At 43.9% G+C, this 23,392-nt stretch overlaps 1 protein-coding gene across 1 annotated transcript in view; it reads left to right on the top strand.

Annotated features, from left to right (window-relative positions):
- Positions 1-23,392, top strand: part of Synpo2 (synaptopodin 2) — a 145,576-nt gene that overhangs the window by 83,247 nt on the left and 38,937 nt on the right. Inside the window, exon 2 of the mRNA XM_038311561.1 lies at positions 22,712-22,863. Within this exon, the coding sequence (XP_038167489.1) occupies positions 22,712-22,863 (152 nt within the window). The remainder of the gene's footprint in view (positions 1-22,711; positions 22,864-23,392) is intronic.

The raw sequence follows: 23,392 nt of genomic DNA, 5'->3' as shown, positions 1-23,392 counted from the left end.
TCAGACTCCCACTCCCAACAAGGTAATCTCTATTTTGCAATAGCTGTGTTATTTTGTTTACTTTGATGGTAGCCTCACCACACATCCCTCTGAGGCCAGTCGCAGAGAACTGGAAAGCTTCTTACTCATCTAAGTATTGACACACAGCTGCCTGGGGTTGGATAAGGAAATGAAAATAATGCTCATTCCGAATGGGAGAGTCACGGTTTTGTAAAATAAAAATAGTCAAACCACGAGGCTGACGGTGTGCTTGGCGAAGAGACAGTGGTGTGTGTGAGTGTATGCATTGTGAGTGTGTGCATGTGTGTGAGTGTGTGCATGTGTGTGAGTGTGTGCATGTGTGTTGGGGTCCTAGTTTCAGGCTGAGAAGTCAATTAGTTTTAACTACAGTTGAGGGGGGGGGCGGAGGGGGTGGAATGTAGCAACACGAGGCAAGTGTAATTTCCCGGCTATGGAAGGTCTACTGAGGTGGCCTTTTTTATGATTTTTTAAAAATACTAGCGGGTCCCCCACAGAGCAGCTGCAAGGAGGGTGGGTCCGGAGCAGCGGTCCTGGTGCTGAACCGCAGAGCCGCTCGCGACAAGGCAGGCGGACAGGAGACAGAGACATGAACAGACACAACATGTTGAATATTTATTCAGGGGGTTAGGAGGGGGGGAGGGAGAGAGGGAGAGGGACAGAGAGACAGAGAGACAGAGAGACAGAGAGACAGGCACGCGCATGCCAAGAAGGGACAGTAAGAGAGAGATTCAAGATGGTGGGGCGGGGGGGGGGGGGGGGGGGTGGGGGGTGGGGTGGGTGGGTGGGTCCGCCGGGAGTGGGCGTGGCTTGCCCCTTAAAGGGCCAAAAGAATAACAACCTTGCCTTTGTAATCATAGCATAGCTGGGGCCTGACCTTCAGGCATGTTCTGAAGCAATCAGGCCACCGTCCTTGCAGTATTAAGACTAGCTGCAGCCTGAGGACAGAGAAGGCACAGTAAACCAGAAGTCTGACTTCTGTCTTCATGGGGAAAGAGAAAGCATGTGGCCAAGACCGAATACTTGCGCTACTGGGCTGCAGGACCTTCCCTTGGTGCGATGCTAGAGTGAGGGTCAGAGGTTGGTCCCTCACCTGCCCTGGCCCTGGGCCAGCCAGTCCTTCCCTGGGCATCTTTCTCCCTGGCCAGTGCTTTTATGGGCACTGTTTGTCTCTGGGCTCATTTCTGATTTCTATTTCTGGCCAGTCCATTCAGAAAAGACACATTCTTTCCTTAGAGACGTTAATACCTTCATTTGGGCTGCCCTAGGCTCAGCTCAGTCCATTTCTATGAGGTAACTCTGGGTATCACTCTTCTCATGTTACTTGGTATCCGAGGTGAACCGCAGAAGGCACAAGCCCTTCCCATCACTCACTGTCAAGGTCTTGGTCATGCCTGATCCCTGCGATCGTGTGCTTGCTCTGGGGGGCTGAGCAGGAGAAGGCAGGCTTCCTGGATGAGGCAGTGTCAGAATCCCCCCTTCCCCACTCCCTCACTCCCAGGTGGGAGGAGCCCTCATGATGTGGAGCTGTGGCAGGGCTCTTTAGATGTGGGTCACTTAGGATTTGCTTGCCTGCCTGTTTGGTAACTTTTATGTGAGCGTGTCATGTATTTGAGGGAACTCTCTCTAGTCTTCAAACTGATGACCCTGTTTGCTGAATATCGCTAACTGACTTGGCGCTTTCATTTAGCACTAGTGGATGTTCCTAGCGGAGTACACAGGCCGCTCGGCCGGCTTCCGAGCAAGGCGTCTCTTTCCAAAGGCAAAGAGACCCTGTTATCTGCTGTGCTTAAGACTGTTCTGTGTGTGCAGTGATGAAAATGTAACCAGGCAAGTGTCAGAGTGTGGTGTTTGCTCCTTAGGAGCCACGGAACTTTAAACAAGAGTCTGACTGAGCACACGGTTGCTGTGTCTTAGTTTGGATCCTCTTTTAAAAGCTCGTTGATTGATATTTCAAAGCCTGGCCCAAATTTTACTTCCTCCCGTGAAAGGAACTTTGGGGTGGAGTTGAGATCCTTGGGGTCTCTACTAGATTCTGTAGTCTTGCACAACCTTAACTCCTCCGAGTCTCCGTTCTCCCTGGAAAAGAGGGAGTTTGTGTGCTAATTTCTCACTCTACAGCACCAGGGCTGTGAATGGTTATGCCAGTCTAATAAATGGACTGAGTCTCTAAACTTTATTTTCCTTCCTTCTTCTTCTTTTCTTTCCTTCACTCCCCCCCCCCCCCCCCCCGCCACTTTCCATTTCTTTCCAGGTTACAGCAAAGCCCTTAAAGATTTAGGCACAGGCGCTTGCTAGAATGTTAATTGCCTGGCCAGTGACAAGCACCCCATAGAGCTCCGCTTGCCTTCCCCAGCATGGGCTTAGCAATCTTTCCTCAAACTGTCCAGAGAGGCGGAAAGCAGTCTGTAAAGCATTGTGTCTATCATCGGGTCAGACCATGGCAGGGATCAGAACAAAATTCTGCTCTCCTGGGATACAGTTTGCCGTGGAGCTGACACTTCAATGATTAAAATAAACAGAACCCAAAGAGATATTCTGAGTAATTGGTGCTGAGTTCATAGACTGCCACAGTCTCTGTCTGGGGACAGTAGGGTCTGAGGACAAAGCAGATCAGAAGGTGGGGTAGATGCTTCGGGGAATGTAAGAAAGGTTCTGAGCACCGGTGGAAAACAGAACCGTTGCCTCCCTCACTGCTTCAGCGCACCTTTTAAAGCCTTCGAGGCAGAGATGATAAATGCCACCATGTTGATGTTTTGGCCTAAGCAGTCATTTTTTCTTCTGCTGAAATTAATAAAGGAGAAATAAGAGAGTTTTGTGGAGATACCCTGGCAGAGAAAAGAGTTTCCGAGCCTGGGAATCAGGGTCCATAAGAAGCAAGCAGAAGCAGAGTCAAGGGTATTGACTTGCCAGTCACTTCTGTTAGGACCAAGATGGATTTCTTAGACAATAAAGAAAAGATGCTAACTGGGGATGGGGGACAATGTCCTAAGGAGGCAGGCCACCTGTAATCCACTGAGCTGATGCCTGTGTTGGGGCAAAGGGATGTTCTCCTAAGGGCAGCCTTTCTTTCAGTGTCAAAGACCTTGGTAACATGAGAAGCTAGGGCAGGCTCTCCATTCTCCCAGTACGCTCAGCTGGAAAAGACTTCCTGATGGCTGTCTGGGAAAGCAGGAAACCATGGAATGAAGACAGACACACACACACACACAAGTACACACAGACACAGACACACATACACGTACACATACACACGCATGCATACACATAGAGACACACAGACACACACACACAAATACACACAGACACAGACACACATTCACATGCATGCACACATACAGAGACACACACACAAATACACACAGACACACGCATACACATACACACACACGCACACAGCAATGGCCCCGGATTAGTGACATAGCATCACTCAGGATGTATGACCCTCTCTTCTCGGCAACGAGAGGCGCTGCAGAAAGCCGTGTGACAGCCTTTTTCTGCTTCCATAATCTTCATACCATGCCCATAAAGAGCCCATGACCTCATCTGTGTTGCCAGGGCTGGATATCAGGAGATGGGGGGAGGGAAGTGGACAGGCGAGTGCGAGCAAAGAACAGCAAGTTCAAAGAATCAAAACATCTATGCATCTCTTTAGAATTCAGTGATATCATTTGCAAAAAAGGATTATTGTCTTGCTACTCTCACTTCTTCCCTCCCCTCTGCCTTCTCCCTTCTCTGCTTTACACACACACACAAACACGTACACACACGCTACTGAGCACACACACACACACGCTACTGAGACATACATCTAGAAAAATCTCTAAGAAACTAATGGATTCTCCCAGACTCAAGTCATGTCTGGGGTTCAAAGGAGTGTGGTGGGGTTTTTATCCCTTTTTCTTTTTCCATCAGCACACTTTTATTCCACCGCACAAAACATCTTTCTGATGCGTTTACATTTTTAGGCTAAGCCGTAGTACCGTGGCTACCTATCCTTCTGCATACAGTCCCTTTTCTCTTTCCTGTTAGCAACCACCGGCCTGGACACATTATTGCACACCTGCAATGCCAGGACTTGGGAGGCAAAGAATTGCATCAAGTTCCATGGCAGCCAGGGCAAACCCTGCCTTAAAAAAATAAACAAAACGATTAACAACTATCTCTTCAGTTTAAGTTCTTGTCATTACATTTATATCTAAAACTCTCTTTCCTCATTAAAATATCCTCCTAATGTTTAAGAAGCTATCAGGAGCCCTCCTAGTCAATCCCCCTATTTAGAGCCGTTTTCTCCTAGTCTTCAGCCTTTTCTACTTTGGATCCATCATCCCCGTTGCCTGGTATACAGCCATTTGCCGGAACCTTCCTTCACAGTCACCCTGGGCTTCCTCCTTTTTCTCTTGCGAGTCAGCGTGCCCATTTCTTACATCGCACGCCCCATTTTTCCCTTACATTTCTTCCTCACTTTCATGGTACCTGTTTCGCCACTTGCTTCACACGGAAGCCTCTTTACCCTCCGCCCTCATAATTCATCGATAACCTAGCTAGGCAGCATTCTAGACTGAGGGCGGTTTGACTTAGAATGCTAAAGATGCCACACTCTCTCTCAGCTTCCGATATTACTGAGCAGTTGGAAGTTTGCGATTCTTGGGCCCTTGTTTTTCCCTTAGAAACTTACATTCGTGAATTTTCACAAACTGGTGCCTTGGTTTGGGCAAACTTTTATATCGTGTGGGCCTTTTAATTCAGGAACTGAATTCCTTGAATTATTTACTTGATGATTTGTCGTTTGTTTTCTTAGTCTCTGTTTCTGTCACTTGGGCATTAAACTATTTGTAGGCATTTACACACACCACACACACACAAAATAAATAAATAAATAAATAAATAAATGCCAGAAATAACAAGTGTTGGTAAGCTTCTGTTTTAGTTATTGGTCTTGTTTTCACAACGTGTTGAATTGTAGAAGAACCTGGAAAAGTTCCCTCGATATTCTCTTCTAGTTTTCTACTAAGCTATTTATTTCTTCTGAGATGGTTTCCATTGTCGGGAGTATTTCTTAAGCTTTTTAATATTTCACCCTCTTTCTGTGTCTTACGTTTGACATTGCTCTAGCGAGGGTAACGGTTTCTGGATGGCTTCAAAGAAGAGTTTCTCTTTATTTCCTAAGTTACCGGTCCTTTTTCCCCACTTTTTTTTGCTGTTTTTGTTTGTGTGTTTTGAAGGTGGGTCAGAGTGTTAAATGAAGAAACCACAAATGTCACGCCTCAGGCCAATTGGGAGCTGCACCCATCTTTGGTAGAGCACAGATTATCCGAGGAATTTGTGTTCAATAACCCAAGCACGCAAGTGTCTTCTGGATAGAGTGAAGATGTAAGACGTGAAGTCCCAGCAGTTCCTTGCCTGGCAGCAAGCCTGGGAATGCCTGGGGATTTCCTAAGAAAATCATATGACTGTCGATTCTCAGGATTTAAGCCCTACAACTGCCTTGAGGAGAAGACAGAGGAATGCGCTTGGGGAATGGAAATATCACTCCCTCGCAACCTCACATATCAGGGCACTTATCTGTCAAAAAGAAATGTCAGTGCAAAGAAGGAGCCATTTCTTTGTCTGACACAAGTGAACTTGGGGTGGTCCCTAGAGAGGGGCATGCTGCTTGTTTTTTCTTTATTTGTTATAACAGCTGTAATCTTTTATGTTTGTGGTAGGGACTTCTGTTAGCTACAGATACAAGAGACAGAGTGCTGGCTTATGTCTACAGCTTCCCCCTTGAGCTAGGAGAGCGGGGATTGCCTGTCCTAACCAGGGCGTTGCCACATGTAGACAGTCCCCTAACTACCATTGGTCTTTCAAGTTATATTTATTCTTTAATGTATGTCTATTTTTTTTAGTGTGTGTATACATTCCTGTGACCATCTTGAATCACCTTATAGCTTTCTAAGCTTTACTTAACTTCTGCCTCGTTGCTTTGTTATCTCACTATTGGGAAATAACAGACTTCGGAAGGCAGTGAGTTCATAGCAGGCAACTGTAGTTGGCTCTTTGAGCCAGATGGAAAGATGTGGTCTTTACTGTCGTGAAATAGGTAGATATTTACCCCTCCAACACACACATGCATGCACGTGCACACTCACATACACACACACAAATAGATAAATACCAGAGATAACAAGTGCTGGCAAGGATGTCCCAGAATGGGTACCCCTGTACCGTGCTGTTAGGAATGTAAGCTAGTCCGTTCCTTTAGGGAAAGCAGTACAGAGATTCCCCTAAAAATTAAAAGCAGAGCTACCAATAATGATTGCTCAGTCTTATTCCTGTATGTATATCCAACGGAAATGAAATGAGATGCCAAAGACACAGCAATCTGCATTTGCACGTCCCTTGCAATACTAAAATAGCCAAGACATGGAAACAGTGTGCGTGACCATTGCCTGGTGAGTGGATGAAGAAACTGTGGAATATTCACCAAACAAATGGAATTCTGACATTTGTGGCAGCGTGGAAAGGACTGGAGAGCTTTGTGTTAAGTTACAAGCCCGGTACAGGAACACAAGCATCACATGATCTCACCTATAAGATGAATGTAAAAAGCTGGTCTTGTGAAGTTGAGAGAATGGTTGCTACAGGAGCTGAAGGCAGTAGGGGATTCCAGGGGAATCTTGGTGAGTTGGTGTTACCTATAGACAGATGAAAGCAAGAATTTCTAACCTGGTCTGTGTATACAGAAGGTGATAATAGATGAGAATGAGGTACTGTGTATACAGAAGGTGATAATAGATGAGAGTGAGGTACTGTGTATACAGAAGGTGATTATAGATGAGAGTGAGGTACTGTGTATACAGAAGGTGATTATAGATGAGAGTGAGGTACTGTGTATTCAGATGGTGATTATAGATGACAGTGCGGCCTGTGTATTTCAGAAAGCTAGAAAAAGGGGTTTAAATGTTTTCAGCATAAATAAACCATAAATGTTTAGGAAATATGACCTAATTAATACGTTAGAGACACAGTCACAATACTGCATGATACTAATTAAGTATGTATAATTGTGTGTGGTGGTGTATGTGCATGCTCATGTATTGTGTACATGCATGTATGAAGGTGCATTTGTTCATGTGTAGAGATCAGTGGTCACCCATCTTCCTCAATCACTTTCTCCCTTACTGTTTGGCACAGAATTTCTCCCTGAATATGGAGCTGTCTGATTTGACAAGGTTGTCTGGTCAATGTGCTCCAGGCATCCTCTTGCCTCTGAACTAAGAGGCTCAGGGAAGGACTTTCTGGGTAGGGCCCTTGTAGCACCAGCGTTAAGACCAACACTTGGCAAATGGAGCCTGATGAAACAATCTTCTGTATGGCACAGGATGCAATCATTTGAGGGAAGAGGCAGCCTAGAGGACACGAGAAAGTCTTTACCAGCTGTACCTCTGACACAAGACCAGTATCTGGAACGTTCAGAGAACTAAATACCAAGAAAGCAAGCAACCCAACTAAAATTGAGGGCATGGAACTCAACAGAGTGCTCCAAAGAAGAAATACAAATGGTCAAGAGGTATTTTTAAAAGATGTTTAACATCTTTATGAAATGCAAAGTAAAGATAATTTAAAGTTTCATCTTACCCCGGTTGGAGTGGCTAAGATCAATAACAAAATGAAGACATATTGATGATGTGGATGTGGGGAAAGAGAGTTGCAGATTGGTGCAAACACTGTGGAAATCACTGCATAGGTTCCTCAGCAACCTAGAAGTAGGTTTACCAGATACCCCAGTCATGGCACACCTCGCTCAGCATGTTCCTGAGGGAATCCATATCCTACTACAAGGATATTATCCATCCATTTCATTGTTGTTGCAACCCAAGTACTCAGGACACTAAACAGTCTACATGTCTGTCAATGGATGAATCATTCAAAGGGTGGTATATTTAACAATGGGATATTATTCAGCTATTAAGAAAAATGAAATTTGAAGGTAAATGGATGAATCTAGAAGTGATAATTTGAGCGAGGTAATCCAGACTCAGGAAGACAAGTGTCACATGTTCCCTCTCATATGTGGAAGCTAGCCTTGATTCTTTAGTCTCTTCCCATGCAAACTTTAAAGTTTTAGCAAGTATAAATGTGATTAGTTACAGAGATTGCATTATTGTGAAGGATCACTGTTCAACTATCCGCTTGAAAATGGAGTAGGGCATGATTCACTCAAATCCAGGTTGTTTATAGCAAGGGCAGGGCCCCAACATTATTAAATGTTGTTCTGTGAACACTAAAATTAGAACTCTTGTCTAAAAAAAATTATAGCATGATCTTCCCATTAAAAATATAGGTTGCTTGAATTCATCAAATGTTTTTATGCTGATCTTTAATACTTATGAAAATACTTGAATATATTTATGTTGCCACCACATTCAACTATCACAATATGTCATATAATGTGCAATTAATTAACACGAAGATCATTTGTCCTTATAACAAGCACTCACTGATTCCATTTGCTTTGAAGTTATCTAATAATAATGAGGAAATTGTATTCACTGTCAAATGAGAATCAAGTGCGAGTGGAAGCTGGGTGTGGTGGCGCATACCTGCAATCCCAGCACATTGGAGGTAGAGTGAGAAGAATAAGAAGTTCAAATCCAGCCTCTGATACATGGAGAGATTAAGGCCACATGAGCTGTATCAGATCCTGTCTGTAAAATAAATGATGACAATTAGCTGCTAGACGAGGGCAGATCAGTTTTCCGGGATGTGGCCCTGGTAGGGCTACCCACGCCCCAGCAGATGGCCCTCAACACACAGTGACAGCACGAAGTGAACAGACTAGAGGTTCAGGAAAGAGGTGGGAAGCAGTAGGGTGGGGATAGGAGAGGAATTGGGGGTGCAGGTGTGAGATTCTGTAATAATAATAATAATAATAACAAGGTGAAGCCGGGCGGTGGTGGCGCACGCCTTTAATCCCAGCACTCGGGAGGCAGAGGCAGGCGGATCTCTGTGAGTTCGAGGCCAGCCTGGTCTACAAGAGCTAGTTCCAGGACAGGCTCTAAAAAAGCTGCAGAGAAACCCTGTCTCGAAAAACAAAAAAAGAAAAAAGAAAAAAAAATAACAAGGTGAATAGTCCCTAAGGAACAATGCCCGAGGTCTTTTACCTGTAGCCTCCATGTGTACACACTCTGTACACACCTGCACACACACACGTGTGTGCCCATATAAACACACACACATATATGCACATGAGTTTAAGATATTTAACTTATACCTGGCTTGATTCATAAGTAGTTTAATTGTTTCTCTTTTTTCACCAATGGGGCTAACAGTGGCCTCAGCCTCACAAGGTTGTAAAAATTAAATTAGATAACACCAGTATGAAAACACACACATAAAAATATGAAGACGTGCCTGTAATACAGTAACTGCTGTGTAACTATAACAACTATACACTACATGAACACTGTTGCCACAAAATAACTATAATGACGATAAACCACGCGAACACTGTTGCCACAAAATAGCTTGAAATCTTAAACATGTTTCAAAAAGCATGCTGGTAAAATACAATAAAATATTGGGAATTTTGGAGTCTTCTAAAGTTATTTTGTAAACTTTTTATATAAAACATTTTGCATCCTGGATCCCTCTCCTAACTACCACATTTTATATGCTTTCTCTCTCTTAAAAACAAACATGCAAACAAACAGAAACCACACACAACCCAAACAGAAACAAAAGCATAGGGTCTGTTTTGTGTTGATTAGCTACTCCTGAATATGCATCCCGCCCTGGGATGTGGTTGACATACCCAATGTCACTCCATTGATGTTATCAATTGCAAATAACTTCTGGGTCCATTTCCCCTTCTCCACGCTGGGACTTTGTCGGGTCCTGTGTGTGCTGGCACAGTCTCTGTGAGTTCATATGTGTATCTGTCCTGTTGTGTCCAGAAAACACTGTTTCCTTGGAGTCGTCCATTACTCTTAGGATCTCCCCAGCTCCACTTCCAAATAGCTCCCTTACCATTAAGAGGGGAGGGGTTTGATAAAGATGCTTCAGTTAGGACTGAGTGCTCCCAAGTCTCTCACTCTCTGCACATGGCCCAGTTGTAAGTTTCTGAGTTAATTACCACCTACTGCAAGTGTCTCTGTTGAGTGATTCACTGACCTATGGGTGTAGCGATATGTCATTGGCTGACTTTTCTATCACGCCACACTCAAAATGATATAATGGGAGCTTGCGAGTTGGTGGATTCCACATGCCAGCTCCTCGGCCTTTCATGAATTATGAGCTATCAACTCCCATTTGCACTTCTGGCCACAAGTATTCCGAGATAAGTTAAGAATGTAAGGTCCCTTTGTACTGTTTGTTCGTCTGGTCATCATTAATGTGCCCAGTTCTATCAGTCCTTCTGTTACAAGCACAGTGTGCCTTGTTCAGTTCATAAGCCGATGCCTGAGCAGCCATCTCTATTGTTCTTCTGTCTAATAGTCCGTGGTGGACAGAGCCAAGCCCTGGAGATGTGCAGAATCGGGCTCAGATCCATGTTGGGGGAGGAGAATTCTGCAAAGACTCAGAGCATTGCCTTTTTGTGCCTTCCAGTCTTTAAAATTCTGTATGACATTTTAATTTTATTGTCAATAAAAAATAACTCGTTGATATGGCTTCCAATCTCACTGACAGATTTAAATTTTCACGGTCTGCATTCCACTTTGACCTCTGAACCTGTACCTTCTTCCTCCATAAAGAAAGTTCAGCTCAACTAGCGTGACATTTCCTCTTTCTTGCCCACTTCAGCCCTTCTTCCAGGTCCCTGCAGCTCTGCTCACTCTTGCCTTTTCTCTCTAAGTCAAAGGAGTAGCCCTCATCCTGCATGTGTTACTGAAGGGCTGCACAAGATTACCAGGTTATTCGCACATTCATTCCCAGCCTTCTGTATGGAAAACAGGTGTGTACATCCCTCCCAAATTGAAGAGAAAACCCTGTGTGTTTAACAATTCCGGTTTCTCTATTTCTGTTTATAAGCACATGGATCCCCCCTCCCCCAGCAAGCCCTCTACACTTCAAGTAATTAGCAAAAGTAGTATTTAACTCAATATTTGAAAAATAGAATGAATACCAAAATATGATGCACAAAATATTAAAGCTGTAGAGAAAGTCAGAATCAGCCTTCCTGAGTCAGGTTAGGGCTGGGGCTAAAGGAAAACCCATCACGTGATCTTGGTCATTGAGAATGTTGCACTTTAATTTTGGTTGCATTTTGTTGCACTAAAATCTTCCTCTCTTCACTCCTGAGTCCCAAAGCCAGATGTTGCATGGAATCTTGGCCCTGCCTCTGTGTTCTAAAGATGGCATATGCCAGTCAGTGGCTGTGACCTTCAGCAGCCTGTGTGAGGAAGCCAGAAATTCAAAGGGACTTTCTTTAAGGCAGGAGAGGATTTTTCCTGGTTGATGAGGTAGATGATGGGCAGGGCCATCTGCTCACTTGTTGGTGGAACTCTGTAAAAGGGGAGTTAGGAAGGGCACAGCAGAAGGAATCTGCTCCCATCTGTTTGGGAATCCCCGGGCCATGGGTATGTTGGACAGACTGCTCAGATTACCCCACCACCACCCCCGTCCCGTTGCAAGAGGAGGCTGAGAGAGGTGTACCACAAATGATGGAGCTGGAAAAGAACCATGAAGGCTGCAGAGGATGAACCATCTGCACCAGGAAATACTGGGACACGAGGTCTTCAGGTTGTCTCAGAATCTAACAGTGTGTCCTATGGGAGAGGCGACCTATGGCTTTGCAACCCACAGAAGATAGTCAGTAGCCAAGGGAGGAATAGAAACCAGGCCCAGGTATACCTTAGGCTGATCTTCCTTCCACCCTTAGCTTCTCTGCACCCTGCAATGCCAGCTGTGGGTCAGAGGGTGGAGCTCAACAAGAAGCTGCGCATGGGGGAGCCTCCAGCAGCACCAGCAAGTAAGGAAGGTTGAGTTGGGGAGAATGTTGGAGATGATAGAGAAATTCCATGATGTCTTGTGTTAGAGAGAACTGGACCTTTTAATACCTGAAAATGAGGTGAATTAGGTTCTGAAGTGGCTAAAGAAAGGAGGATGGGCTCTGCCCAAGATCTTCGGACTGTGACAGAAGGTAGTAAGAGAAATAAATATTTAAATCACTCCATTAGTGGTTCCCTGTGAAGTCCAAACTACATTATGAAACAGCCCGGCTTTTTTCCTTGGTCCTCTATCTTAGCCCAGGGTCTGGCCTTCTCTACACTGCCCAGGACAGTCTGGAGACTGCAGCTCATGATCCCAGAGGACAATCCCCTGCCTATTGGGCTCACCAGGGGCTGTGGCACCAAGGCTGCCTCTGTCCCACATCTGTCAGCAGCCCCGCACATCTCTGAACCTGTGACAGGGCCGCATCTCCACGGCTAGGATGGTGACAGCTTCCACACTCCCAGCTCTAGATATCCACATCTTTTGTGTGTTACTTGAGGCCCTGTCCACACCTCTGTCAATAAAGTATTGTTTTAGCAATGGGAATCTTTTGTCTGCAGTGGGACACATCTTGTGAATGAAAGCTTTGTTTGCAGCTGGGGAGATGGCTCAGAAGTTAGGAAAACTTACTTCTTTATAAGAGGACCAGAGCTTGGATTCTTGTTCCCATATCCAGGGGCTCACAAATTCTTAGTACTCCTGATCAAGGGACATGATGCTGCCTTCTGGTCTCTGTGGGTATCCCCATACATATGTATGCGTTCACATTCATGCGCACACATACTAAACATAATTTGTTTTGGTTTTGTTATGGTAAATTTGAATTGGGATGTGTTATTGTCCATTATGCTCCTGGCAGAAGTATAACCAAATGGTACATGGGCTCTTTGTGTGCACGAGGGCGGCCTGCAGCAGCTTTGAAGGTGCCCGCTCTTTGCATGCGTGATCTGCCTATGCTCAAAATCAAGGCTGTAGTTTTTCTAGTGGGAGGCTGAGGCTGAGCAGCATGCCAGCTTACATTGTTTGCCAGTTCTCACCCACAGAGTCTTGGCTTAGGAACATCTTTGTTTTTAGAACAATAGGAGTCATGTAGATAAAGAGCCATGCCAAAACACCATAAAATAATGATTATATAGTCATCTTCTAGTTCTTCAAAGAGTCAATTGAATAAAGTTAATATTATAGTTTCTTAAAAAAGTCACTTATTAAAAACCACACACACACACACACACACACAGAGAGAGAGAGAGAGAGAGAGAGAGAGAGAGAGAGAGAGAGTTGACTCCCGACATGTTTCCTTAGAGTGTTTTATGGAAAACAACAGTTTATCATATCTCATTAAAAATGCAGCTACACAAACTCTTGCTTCCGGATACGGTTTCCATGGAAGATCGTGAACTAGCACTGCTCTTCTGCATGTTGAGAGACTCCACCCCATGAGTGTGTGATGCCCATAAAGCCACTCTCCTGAAGACGATCACTAGTTTGCGAGCCTTGAGTACAGAACAGGTTTAACCCCTCATATGTATACTAATTGCTCGTTAACAAGCTGCCTCCAGCACGCCGGTGTGCAACCCTCCCTTTGACTATCCAGTGTGAATTTTTCCCTCATCATCTGTAACATCACTATCCATGAGCTCCCCGACACAGCAACTGTTTCGAGCATCCTTCTAGATACTGTAGTATTGATCAGAGGTGTCCTTATGCTATGAACAGGTAGTTTATCTGGCAATTGGGTTGATGAACTAATTGATCAAATGAAGAAATGCAAGCAACTGCTTGCTGTCCAACTTCACTTCCCTTAGAAATTCCTCACAGATTTGTGCCTGGCGTAGAGTAGCCAGCGGTTCTTGTGTGCCTTCGCAGCACTCTCCGTGACTGGCGGTGGCCCAGGATCCTTTAGACAAGATGATGACATTTCACACAGGCTTTCCTTGATCAGGATTAAACAGGAGAACTTGTAGTCGGTCACAGCAAGGAGCACGGCCGGGCTCACCCTTCATCGCCAGTGCAATCTCCTGAGCACAGAGGTCAGTTGGCAGGATCTTGGATCCTCTTCTTGAAGTGTCTGGTTTGGAAGTCTCCTTCACTGCCCAGCCTTGCTCACTTGGAGCTGCCAAGACAAACAGACATGCCAAACTCATTGGCAACTGTGGTGGTACCTTTGACCCAACGCTGCGGTCTGTTTCTTTGTATGTGTTCATTTCCACAAATTGCAGCCAGATCTATACAGTGTGGATGGTTTTAGGTTTTACTGGCTGCCCTGTGACTTTTCTTCTCATTGAGCCAGACAAACTGTGATGGAAGTGGAGCCACTGCCAGGCACAGCTGTCGTTTCTTAAGTTGTGGTATGACCGATGCCTTGGCAGGGAAGATTCACTTACTTCTGCTGTCTGGGGCTCTGTTGAACCATTTCCTTTCCACGATCACGTGGGAGTTTCCTATCGATCTCATAATGCTTTAATAATAATGCCATACAGACCTAAAGAAGACAATGAAAAATAAATAGTAAGTAGGAAGTTTGAGAATGTCTCTTAGCCCAAGGACTGGGGACAGAAGATCAGACCTTGGATACGATTCAATCGTCCCATTTGTCATTCATCTGGGGCATATTTGTTGCAGACCTGTTATGTCCAGGATCTCCTCCAGATTGAAGAAGATGCAATGACTTTTGAGTGTCAAGGTCAGCTCTCATGGAACTTTCACTAACTGTCTTTAGAAACTGAATGAGAACATTTTCCAAAGCAAACTTAACATTTTAGGGCCGTGAAGACATCCCCTTTTCTCCGCTTTACAAAAGACTCTGATGCCCTAGAGGGCCAGAGCTACCTCTAGACTAAATCTATGGCTGGGTTTAGGTATGCTATCTGAGTTCACATGCTAGGCCAATGCTTCCCACCCCCTCCCCCGTGCTCCCAGCCCCAGGACACCATTCTTCAAGGCACTCGTCCTTTGCTGGTTCCTGTAAGTCTTGCTTCCTCAGGTCATCCTGGGTCCTGCTTACTCTTGGATTGCCTTTGATGGATGGAGCATCCCCTGTCTAATTCAGTTACCCGAGAGGCCAAGTGTGCTTAGAATCTTAGCTCTTTACACCTTTCGAAGCATGGTCCACAGATGTCTGATAAGATCTGAGATGCTTTAGAGTGGGAGGATTTTGATGATGCTAAGACATTATTATTATTATTATTATTATTATTATTATTATTATTATTATATTTTGTCTTTTCTAATCTTATTGGCATTTACCCTGTGCTGGTGTAAAGGCAAGTGTAACTAAAACCACTTGCATTTTTGTCATTCAGAGCAACGGTAACCAGCTTTGCCAGGCGGCCTTCCCCTCCGCAGGGCCATGCGCTTGCCTGCTGGCATTTCATTCTGTGCATTATGAGGGTGCATCTTTTTAGTATTCTGTATAACAGAATGGAAAGGGTATGCCAAGCCTGTGGCTGAAAACTGAGCCACATTTTCCTTGGGAAATTTGTGTATTTCTTTGAATTAAAAGCTGAATTATCCATTTGGGGGGGCATTATTTTTACAAATCATGGTTATCTATATTTGCATATTTTGTATGTATTTTCTAGAAAAAGAGGAAATGAAGCAGTCCACTCAAGAAAAATAACTGACAATATTTAATCTTTCAAGGGAAAGATAAGATTCTGAGAGTCTCGTAAGCTGTTGTATATTTGGCTACTTCCCCACCAGGAACTACTTATCTTCGATGACATCAGCGAGAGTCATTGTCTTGCTCTCATACAAGGAAATGTATTCATGTTCATATTATTACTAAAACATGTCATGAATGGATACTTCCCCAATAGCCAGGATTCCAACAATCACACATGAAAAGAATTCCCGTCCAAGATGTGAGCACACTGTGGCCCTTTTCTTCCTTTCTCTTTCTTTATTATGAGATAGAGGCTCACACTGGGGCCCCGGCTGGCCAGGTACTTACTGTGTGGCCCAGCTCACCTGGAGCTCATGGAGGTTCTCTCATCTGGACCTCGCAAGTCCTGGGAGTCTAGATGTGAGCTCCGTGTCCAAGTGGGCCAGAGGCTTTTAATTCAGCAGGATATAAAGAAGGCTCACTGCGGCAGGATCAGATTCCACACTGCGGCTTCAGAAACTGTGATTTATTGGGTTTAATTTGGCATCAAAGAATAGTACCAAAAATTATCTTATGGTTTCCCTGAGACCCAAGGGGAGGGATTTGGTGGTGACATCCTGTTTAGGGCTGAGAACTCAAAGGTCCTTTGTGTATATATTATAGTTTCCTGTGTAGTATTTTATGGGATTCCTGAATGTACAAACAAGAGGGTCTCTGTGTCTATATCTGGGTTTTGTGCCTTTTCTTAGGCTCCGTTCCTTCTGCTTGTTTGTTTTGTCCTATTCCAATATGTTGTTTTATTTTATTTTATTATCAACCCTAAGAAGTCTGTTTTCTAATGAGAGACAGAAAGGGAGTGGCTCTGTATGGGAGGGGAGGTGGAGGGGAAATAGAAGGAGGGTGTGAGAACTGAAAACAGGATATATTATGTGAAAAAAATCTATTTTCAAAAAAAGAAAAAAAATAGGAATTCAGCATATGTATCTGGAGAATATGTGATAGTTCAGTCCACAGAAGTACTTATTTCTAAACATGAGCTGTGTGTGTCTGCATGGCATCTAGGCAGAAGAGTAATAAAGGAAAAACATTATCCTTGTCCCCAAATGGCATTGCTGAAGCCTACATTGTTTTTAACGTTAATGCCATAATCATGTTAATTGCCAATAACAAAACCACAGAACAATAAAATTCAGTGTGCAAATAATTTTTTAAAAGTATCCCATTTACAGCAATATACCTGCCTGAGGCTTGATTTTGTTCATATGCTTCAAGCAACACAAACAGCTTATAGCAGAAGCATGCAGAAGCATGAAGACCATCAACCCATCTTCTACTAAGATCAGAGATGGAAGAAATTTACAGAAATGAAAAGTAATGCCACTATTCCTCCTAAGTAATCTCTGTTTTAGAAAACATGCCTTACCGGTGTGCATAAAATGCATTTTATGCTAAATGTTACTGTTATTTTTAAACAAATTAATAAAATTTAAATTTCTCATTTTTATTTCTAACATGACAAATGCCACTGGTTACAACCCAGGGACGAGAGTATCTTTGAAGCTCTCCATCATCTTCAGGAGTGCTGATGGCTCCTAAGAAAATTAGATATGGATGTATGGCCACGCCTCCCATTGAAGAGCTCGGTCTTCCTGATACAATAAAATCCCCCTTGTCCCTGCTCTGGCCATGATCCTGTGCTTTGCCCCTGCCTTCTCAGTGTGCCCAGGGACTGGGGACTGAAGTCATCTCAGCTTTGTGATGTGGTTACTGCTCCTCTTTTTATCCCAGTTCTCTACTTCAGAAAATGTTCTGCGCATCCCTTCTCAACTCTCTGAGTTGAGACTTCCATTTCTGCAGTGGTTCCCTTCTTATGCCTGTGCCTGCCTCTGCTACCCCCTGAGTTGAGACTTCCCTTTCTGCGGTGTCTGCTTCTGCTCCGATCACTCCTTCAGGTTGCCCAGCTTCTCCGCTAGCTCTCGGAAGGATTGAAGGAGCACGAGTTTCTGGATCTCACTGATCTGCCAAAAACGAGTTAAACATTTTGAATGACGTGGAATTGCTATTTAGTTTACTTGAGTATTGCAAAGACGTTCAATCCTGTTGAGTGAGACAGCTTAGGGTTCTGTGTCTTTTGAGTGTTTTGGTCATTAAGACTGCATGTACTTTTAGATTTTGACCTTTATTCTGTATCAGCTATGCATAGTAATATAAAGATGTGTGTTTGCCTACCACTTCCAGCTTTCTGTAAAATAAACAAGGGTTATTAGAATTGTATAAAATTAAGAAGACCAAGAAAAGGACTGAGAGCCTTTTACTAATTTGCTAAAGTTTCAGTGAAATTTTTTTCCTGTATTTTGACCACACAAAAAACATTTGGGCAAACACACATAGCATCCACACATGTGAACCATCATACACACATATATGCCATATATACATACACATGTATCTGTACCCATGAACAATCTCGCACACATACATATACCATCCACACATGCACTTACATCCACATATGCAAGCAATCATGCACACATATACACGTGTTCATATATATGAACAATCATCTACATATACACAATTGTGTACACATGTATACACTATACACACATACACATGTGTTCATACACATGAACAGTCATCTACACATACATGATATACACATACATGTGAGTAAAAGACATTGGGGTTTACCTATAGGTTTTTCTAAAAACCATTTTTTTAATTTTTAAAATTTGTTTTTGTTTTTGATAATTTTATATAGGAGTATTGTATTTATATCATTTCCCTCCCTCCAATTCCTGCCTCTACCCAAATTCATGGGCACTCTTTCTTTATTACTAACACACACACACACACACACACACACACACACACACACACAGAGTCCATTTCAGGTTCCCCATATAAATATATATGTATTTAAGGCTGACAACTTGGGGCTCATCCCTGGAGACAACTGATTCTCCCTCTTTGCAGTCATGGATTGCCTAAAGCTCTTCACCTACCCATGGGGCTGTGTGAGATACCCATCTCCATTGGCACGTTAGCAACAACATGGCTTCTCAGATAACTGATTTCTTCTTCACAAATCACAGAGACTGGGGCAGCATGCAGTGGGCCTGTGCAGGTCTGAGCCAGCTGGGTCCCAAGGCTAAGAGGGACACCAAGCCCCATCCTAACCCAGCTGTCTCCAATTGCTAACTGCCCACCGAGGATAAATTTATTTTTGCCACTGGAGTCTCACTGAATATGCAAGTCACACTAACGGGCAGCAGTGGTGGCCAACGCAAAACAACTCAAGGGTATTTTGGGGTGTTTTCTGTCTCATAATATTTTGTTTGGCTCTTTTTAAAAACTTATAGGTCTTTTGCTTATATATTATACTTTCCGATTTTGTCTTTATGGCATTTCTGTGTGTGCAAATGTGTGTCTCTGCATCTCTGTTTCTTGTGCTTTTTCTTTGACTCTTCCTCTCCCCTGTTGGTTTATCTGTTTTGTGCTATTGTTTGTTTTATTTTATTAGATGCCTGTTTGTTTTCTAATGAGAAAGAATGGGTGTGGAGTTAGGTAGGTGGGAGGTAGGGTGATATGGGAAGGGTTCGTGGGGGAGGAAAAACTTGTAGTCAGAATATATTATATAGGAAATCTATTTTCAATAAAAAGGAATAAAAACACAGAGTATGAAGAATTATTTAATAATAGGTTCTGTATCCAATTGACAAATACGAATTGAGGTTTGGAAAACCCAAATAATGAGTTCTCTTTTGCTTTTTCCTTATCAACTCCAGCTAAATAGGCAGTTTATTAAGTTAATTTTTATTTAGTAGTGCTCCCCCACCTTATCCCCCACTGTACGGGTAGAATTGACTCCCCCAAGCATGTTAGGCAAGTACTCTAGCACTGAGCCACATCTCCGGGGCACATGAACATTTTCCCCCTTAATATGTAGTTTTAAATGAGCTCTTTAAAATGCACTTTTTTCACATTTTGTATAAATATTTATATAAAAAGAATATGCTTATATAATTTCATAATTTAATGCAATGAATACACATTCAGCACAGAGTCTGGTCTGTCTGTGTTTTCTGAACGAGCTAAGGGGTTTACATTCTCAAGGGAAAAGGAAAGGCAAAGAATACCATTCCATGTTTGTAGCTGCGGGGTTTCTAGCAGCGTGGCAGTGGCTGCATAGCTGCTGTTTTGCTGCATGGTCTCTGCCCGGGGAATCCGGTATGCAGATTCTCAAGCATGCAGCCCCCTGGATTAAGGCCCTCTATCTTGTCACAGTTATTGTTCTAGGAAGATGTCCAACATTGCTACCCAGAATGTGTTTGACTTTTATGGCGACTTGTTCCTGAGGGTAAGAACCATCCCTCAATCTTCCCAAAGGAAAAGTTTCTTATTAATAAATATCACGTAGAATTCTTGACAGGTCTGGAAGGATGGAGTTTAGAAAGGGCCTCCAGGAGTGACCTCAAGGATGTGGAGGAACTGGCTGCCCAAGGGATCAGCAACACTTGGCATAAGGAGAGTGAGGAGCAGGGACTCTCCTGGGATTTCAGCTGAATCCTGGGTTTAGTAGGGAGTTGTGGAACTAAGGAGCCTGAGACCTATCATCCAGCAGATCAAAACTAGCCAAACATGGGCTTCCCAAGCAGATGCCTTTTTTCTTAACTCAGGTCCAAATGCAAGTTTCAGCCCAGTGTGGAAGCAGGAAGATCAGGAGTTCAAGGCCAGCCTGGGCTACAAGAGACCCTGTTTCTGTTTGATAAAAATAAACACATACATAAATTTAAAAGTTTCTTACCGGTGTGCCTGCTGTGCTGGCGCTCCCTGGTGCTTGGAAAAACTGACTTTTTCTTGTCAGCCTCTGTGACACACACAGGCCGCTAGAAGACGCAGGCAGGACCCACACCCTTGTTGGGCTTCTACTCTGACAGTTGATTTTACTCCTTTTTATTTTATTTTTTTTAATCATTCATTCTAGGCATTTTCTCAAGTACCTTCTCCATCTTATTTGGTTGAGCTTCTATGCTATCCAGGATGCGTGTTGCTTCTTACACTGAAGGTTTTACTTGGTTGATTTTTCACTCTGTTCTAGTCTGCTCTTTGGTATCTTTTTCATCTCATATACCATATTTTGATCATATTCTTCCCCTCCCCCAACTCTTGCCAGATCCAACTCCATGTTATCTTTCTCATAAAAAAAAAATAAAGGAAAGAAAGCAGAACCAAAACTAAAACAAACAAACAAACAAACAAAAAAGGTCAAATCAAAACCATCTTAAAGAGAAAACTAAAGATTAGTCATTCAGAAGATCATGACGGCCAGGAAACTATAACCATTCTTAACCATTTGTTTATGTTTGAGAAGTGTCTCATTCCCAGGAATCCTTCTGCCTCAGACTCTAGAGTGCTGGGATTAGAGATGTGCACTGCCAGGCCCTGGCTTTCCATGGTTCTTGAGGGTTTAACAGTTCTGTTTTGCAGAAAAACATGGAGGCCAGTGAAGCAGAGTCACGCAGTTGGCTGGGAATGTAGCAAGTGCGCACTGAAGGAATGCTGATGACTCCATGCTGGTGCATTGGCTTGCTCAGACACCGTTAAAAGCTCCGCTTGACAGGCGTAAGCCAGTGATGGACTGCACATTTCCCAAGCCACACGTGCTTGGATGACAGACAGCTCTGTTGTGTTGGGGACTTATTTCTCTCCCAAGAATCAATTTGTCATCTTGTTCTGCAAGCCCATAAAGCTGCTCAAAACTCTGACTTTTTATTGTTGGTAAAGGGCACCTCTAGCTAAGATTGGGCCATGAAGGGTACGGAATACAGACCCCATCCCAACACTCTGTGGTATGGACAGAGGCCTAGAGACTCAGTTGACAGTGCCTGTTGTTGGAACGTAACAAAAGTGCAGGCCATGGGACAGGCTGACAAGAATTAGAACTATCTAGACCAAAAAGCAGAGCCATTACCAAGCCAAAGCACAGCAGACCCAGAGGGAGGCCACACCCTTACTCTTGTCCCCACGCTCTTTGAACTCATGCGAGTGCTGCCTGTTGACCAGCTCTAATCACCATGAGCCAGAATGCGAGGGAGTCCAGCCTTTGGGTCTCCAGAGACCTCTGCACAAGGGAACTGGGGAATGAGCCTGGAAGGGGAGCCTGAGGGTAAGAAGCATGTCTGTGGGGTCCTAGTTACAGGATGCTAGCCTCCAGCATCTGCTCACTAAGGAGCTAATGAGACTCCTCTGCTATTATACTAACATTCTAGAGTCCCTTCTAGGTCTGTATTGGTGATGGAATGTGGTGTAGGCCTTATATAGCATGGCTGCTATTTCTCTTTTTTATTATTTCTAATTTTCATCATTTTAATTATCATCATTTTGTCTTTTTGCTAAACTTTGTCCTTAATTCTATGTCCTGACCAGTTTTTTGTTTGTCTGTTTGTTTGGTGGTGGGCTTTTTTGTTTTGAGACAGGTAGCCCTAGCTGACCTGGAACAATCTATATAGAACCAAATACCTGAAGGGCCTTGGCCGCCATGCCTGGCTAAGTAGTTCATCTTAATCAAGGGTTCCTTACTCTTTAATATCCTAGTCTTGTGATCTCCTTGGGTACTGGGGTGGTTTTCAGCATATTTCATCTGTCTTAATTGCCATCTCCAACATTTGCTTCCTGAAATTGGAGCTCCAAGCTCCTGTGGTCACTCTCTGCCTTGGAATAAATACCCAGCGCCTTTTCCGGTTCTTCCTCATTCTTTACTTTTTTTCATGGTTTCTTCATGATGCTTTGACTTGCTTGTTTCCTATTTCCTTACAATATTATGCATTAAATGGTGTGGTTATGGTGAGTCATAAATTGTGTGTGTGCGTGCGTGTGTGCGTGTGTGTGTGTGTGTGTGTGTGTGTGTGTGTGTGTGTGTGTGTTTGTTTGGGAGAGGTGAGATGTATTTAAGACAGACATACAGGTTAGCAGGTGAAGTAAAAGTCAGGGTTGGATTCATAATTTGCAGGTCATAATTTTCTTCTCTCTTGGAGAAGATGACATAGTTTCTACCTGTTATGTGATTCTAACAATTGCCTAATTTTTTATTTTTTTCTTTCCGCTCAGATTCGAAGTCAGAGCAAAGCATCAGACTCTGGCCTGTGTGAGGGGGATGAAGTGGTGTCCATCAATGGCAACCCTTGTGCAGACCTCACCTACCCTGAAGTCATCAAGCTTATGGAGAGCATAACAGACTCTCTCCACTTGCTTATCAAAAGGTAAAGCAAATTTGTTGCAAGATGCATTTGTTACTTGAAGCTGTGTGGGAATGATTAGCGGGTCTATAAACATATGTACTGTGAGTTATGAGGGAGTTCATGGTTCTTCATAGAAAGTTGGGGCAGGCCAGGTGGTGGTGGCACTTTCCTTTAATCCCAGCACTTGGGAGGCAGAGGCAGGCAGATGGCAGATCTCTGTGAGTTTGAGGCCGGAATTGTCTGCAGAGTGAGTTCCAGGAGAGGCTCCAAAGCTACAGAGAAAACCTGACTTGAAAAACCAAAAAAAAGAGAAAGGAAGGAAGGAAGGAAGAAAGGAAGGAAGGAAGGAAGGCAGGCAGGCAGGCAGGCAGGCAGGCAGGCAGGCAGGCAGGCAGGGAGGGAGGGAGGCAGGCAGGCAGGGAGGGAGGGAGGGAGGGAGACAGGCAGGGAGGGAGGGAGACAGGCAGGGAGGGAGGGAGGGAGGGAGGGAGGGAGGGAGGGAGGGAGGGAGAGAGGAAGGAAGGAAGGAAGGAAGGAAGGAAGGAAGGAA

Source organism: Arvicola amphibius, chromosome 14 (assembly GCF_903992535.2).
Source record: "Arvicola amphibius chromosome 14, mArvAmp1.2, whole genome shotgun sequence".
Classification (NCBI taxonomy): Eukaryota; Metazoa; Chordata; class Mammalia; order Rodentia; family Cricetidae; genus Arvicola; species Arvicola amphibius.
The sequence above is the reverse complement of the archived record's forward strand: the minus strand, read 5'-3'. Positions and strand labels throughout refer to the sequence as shown.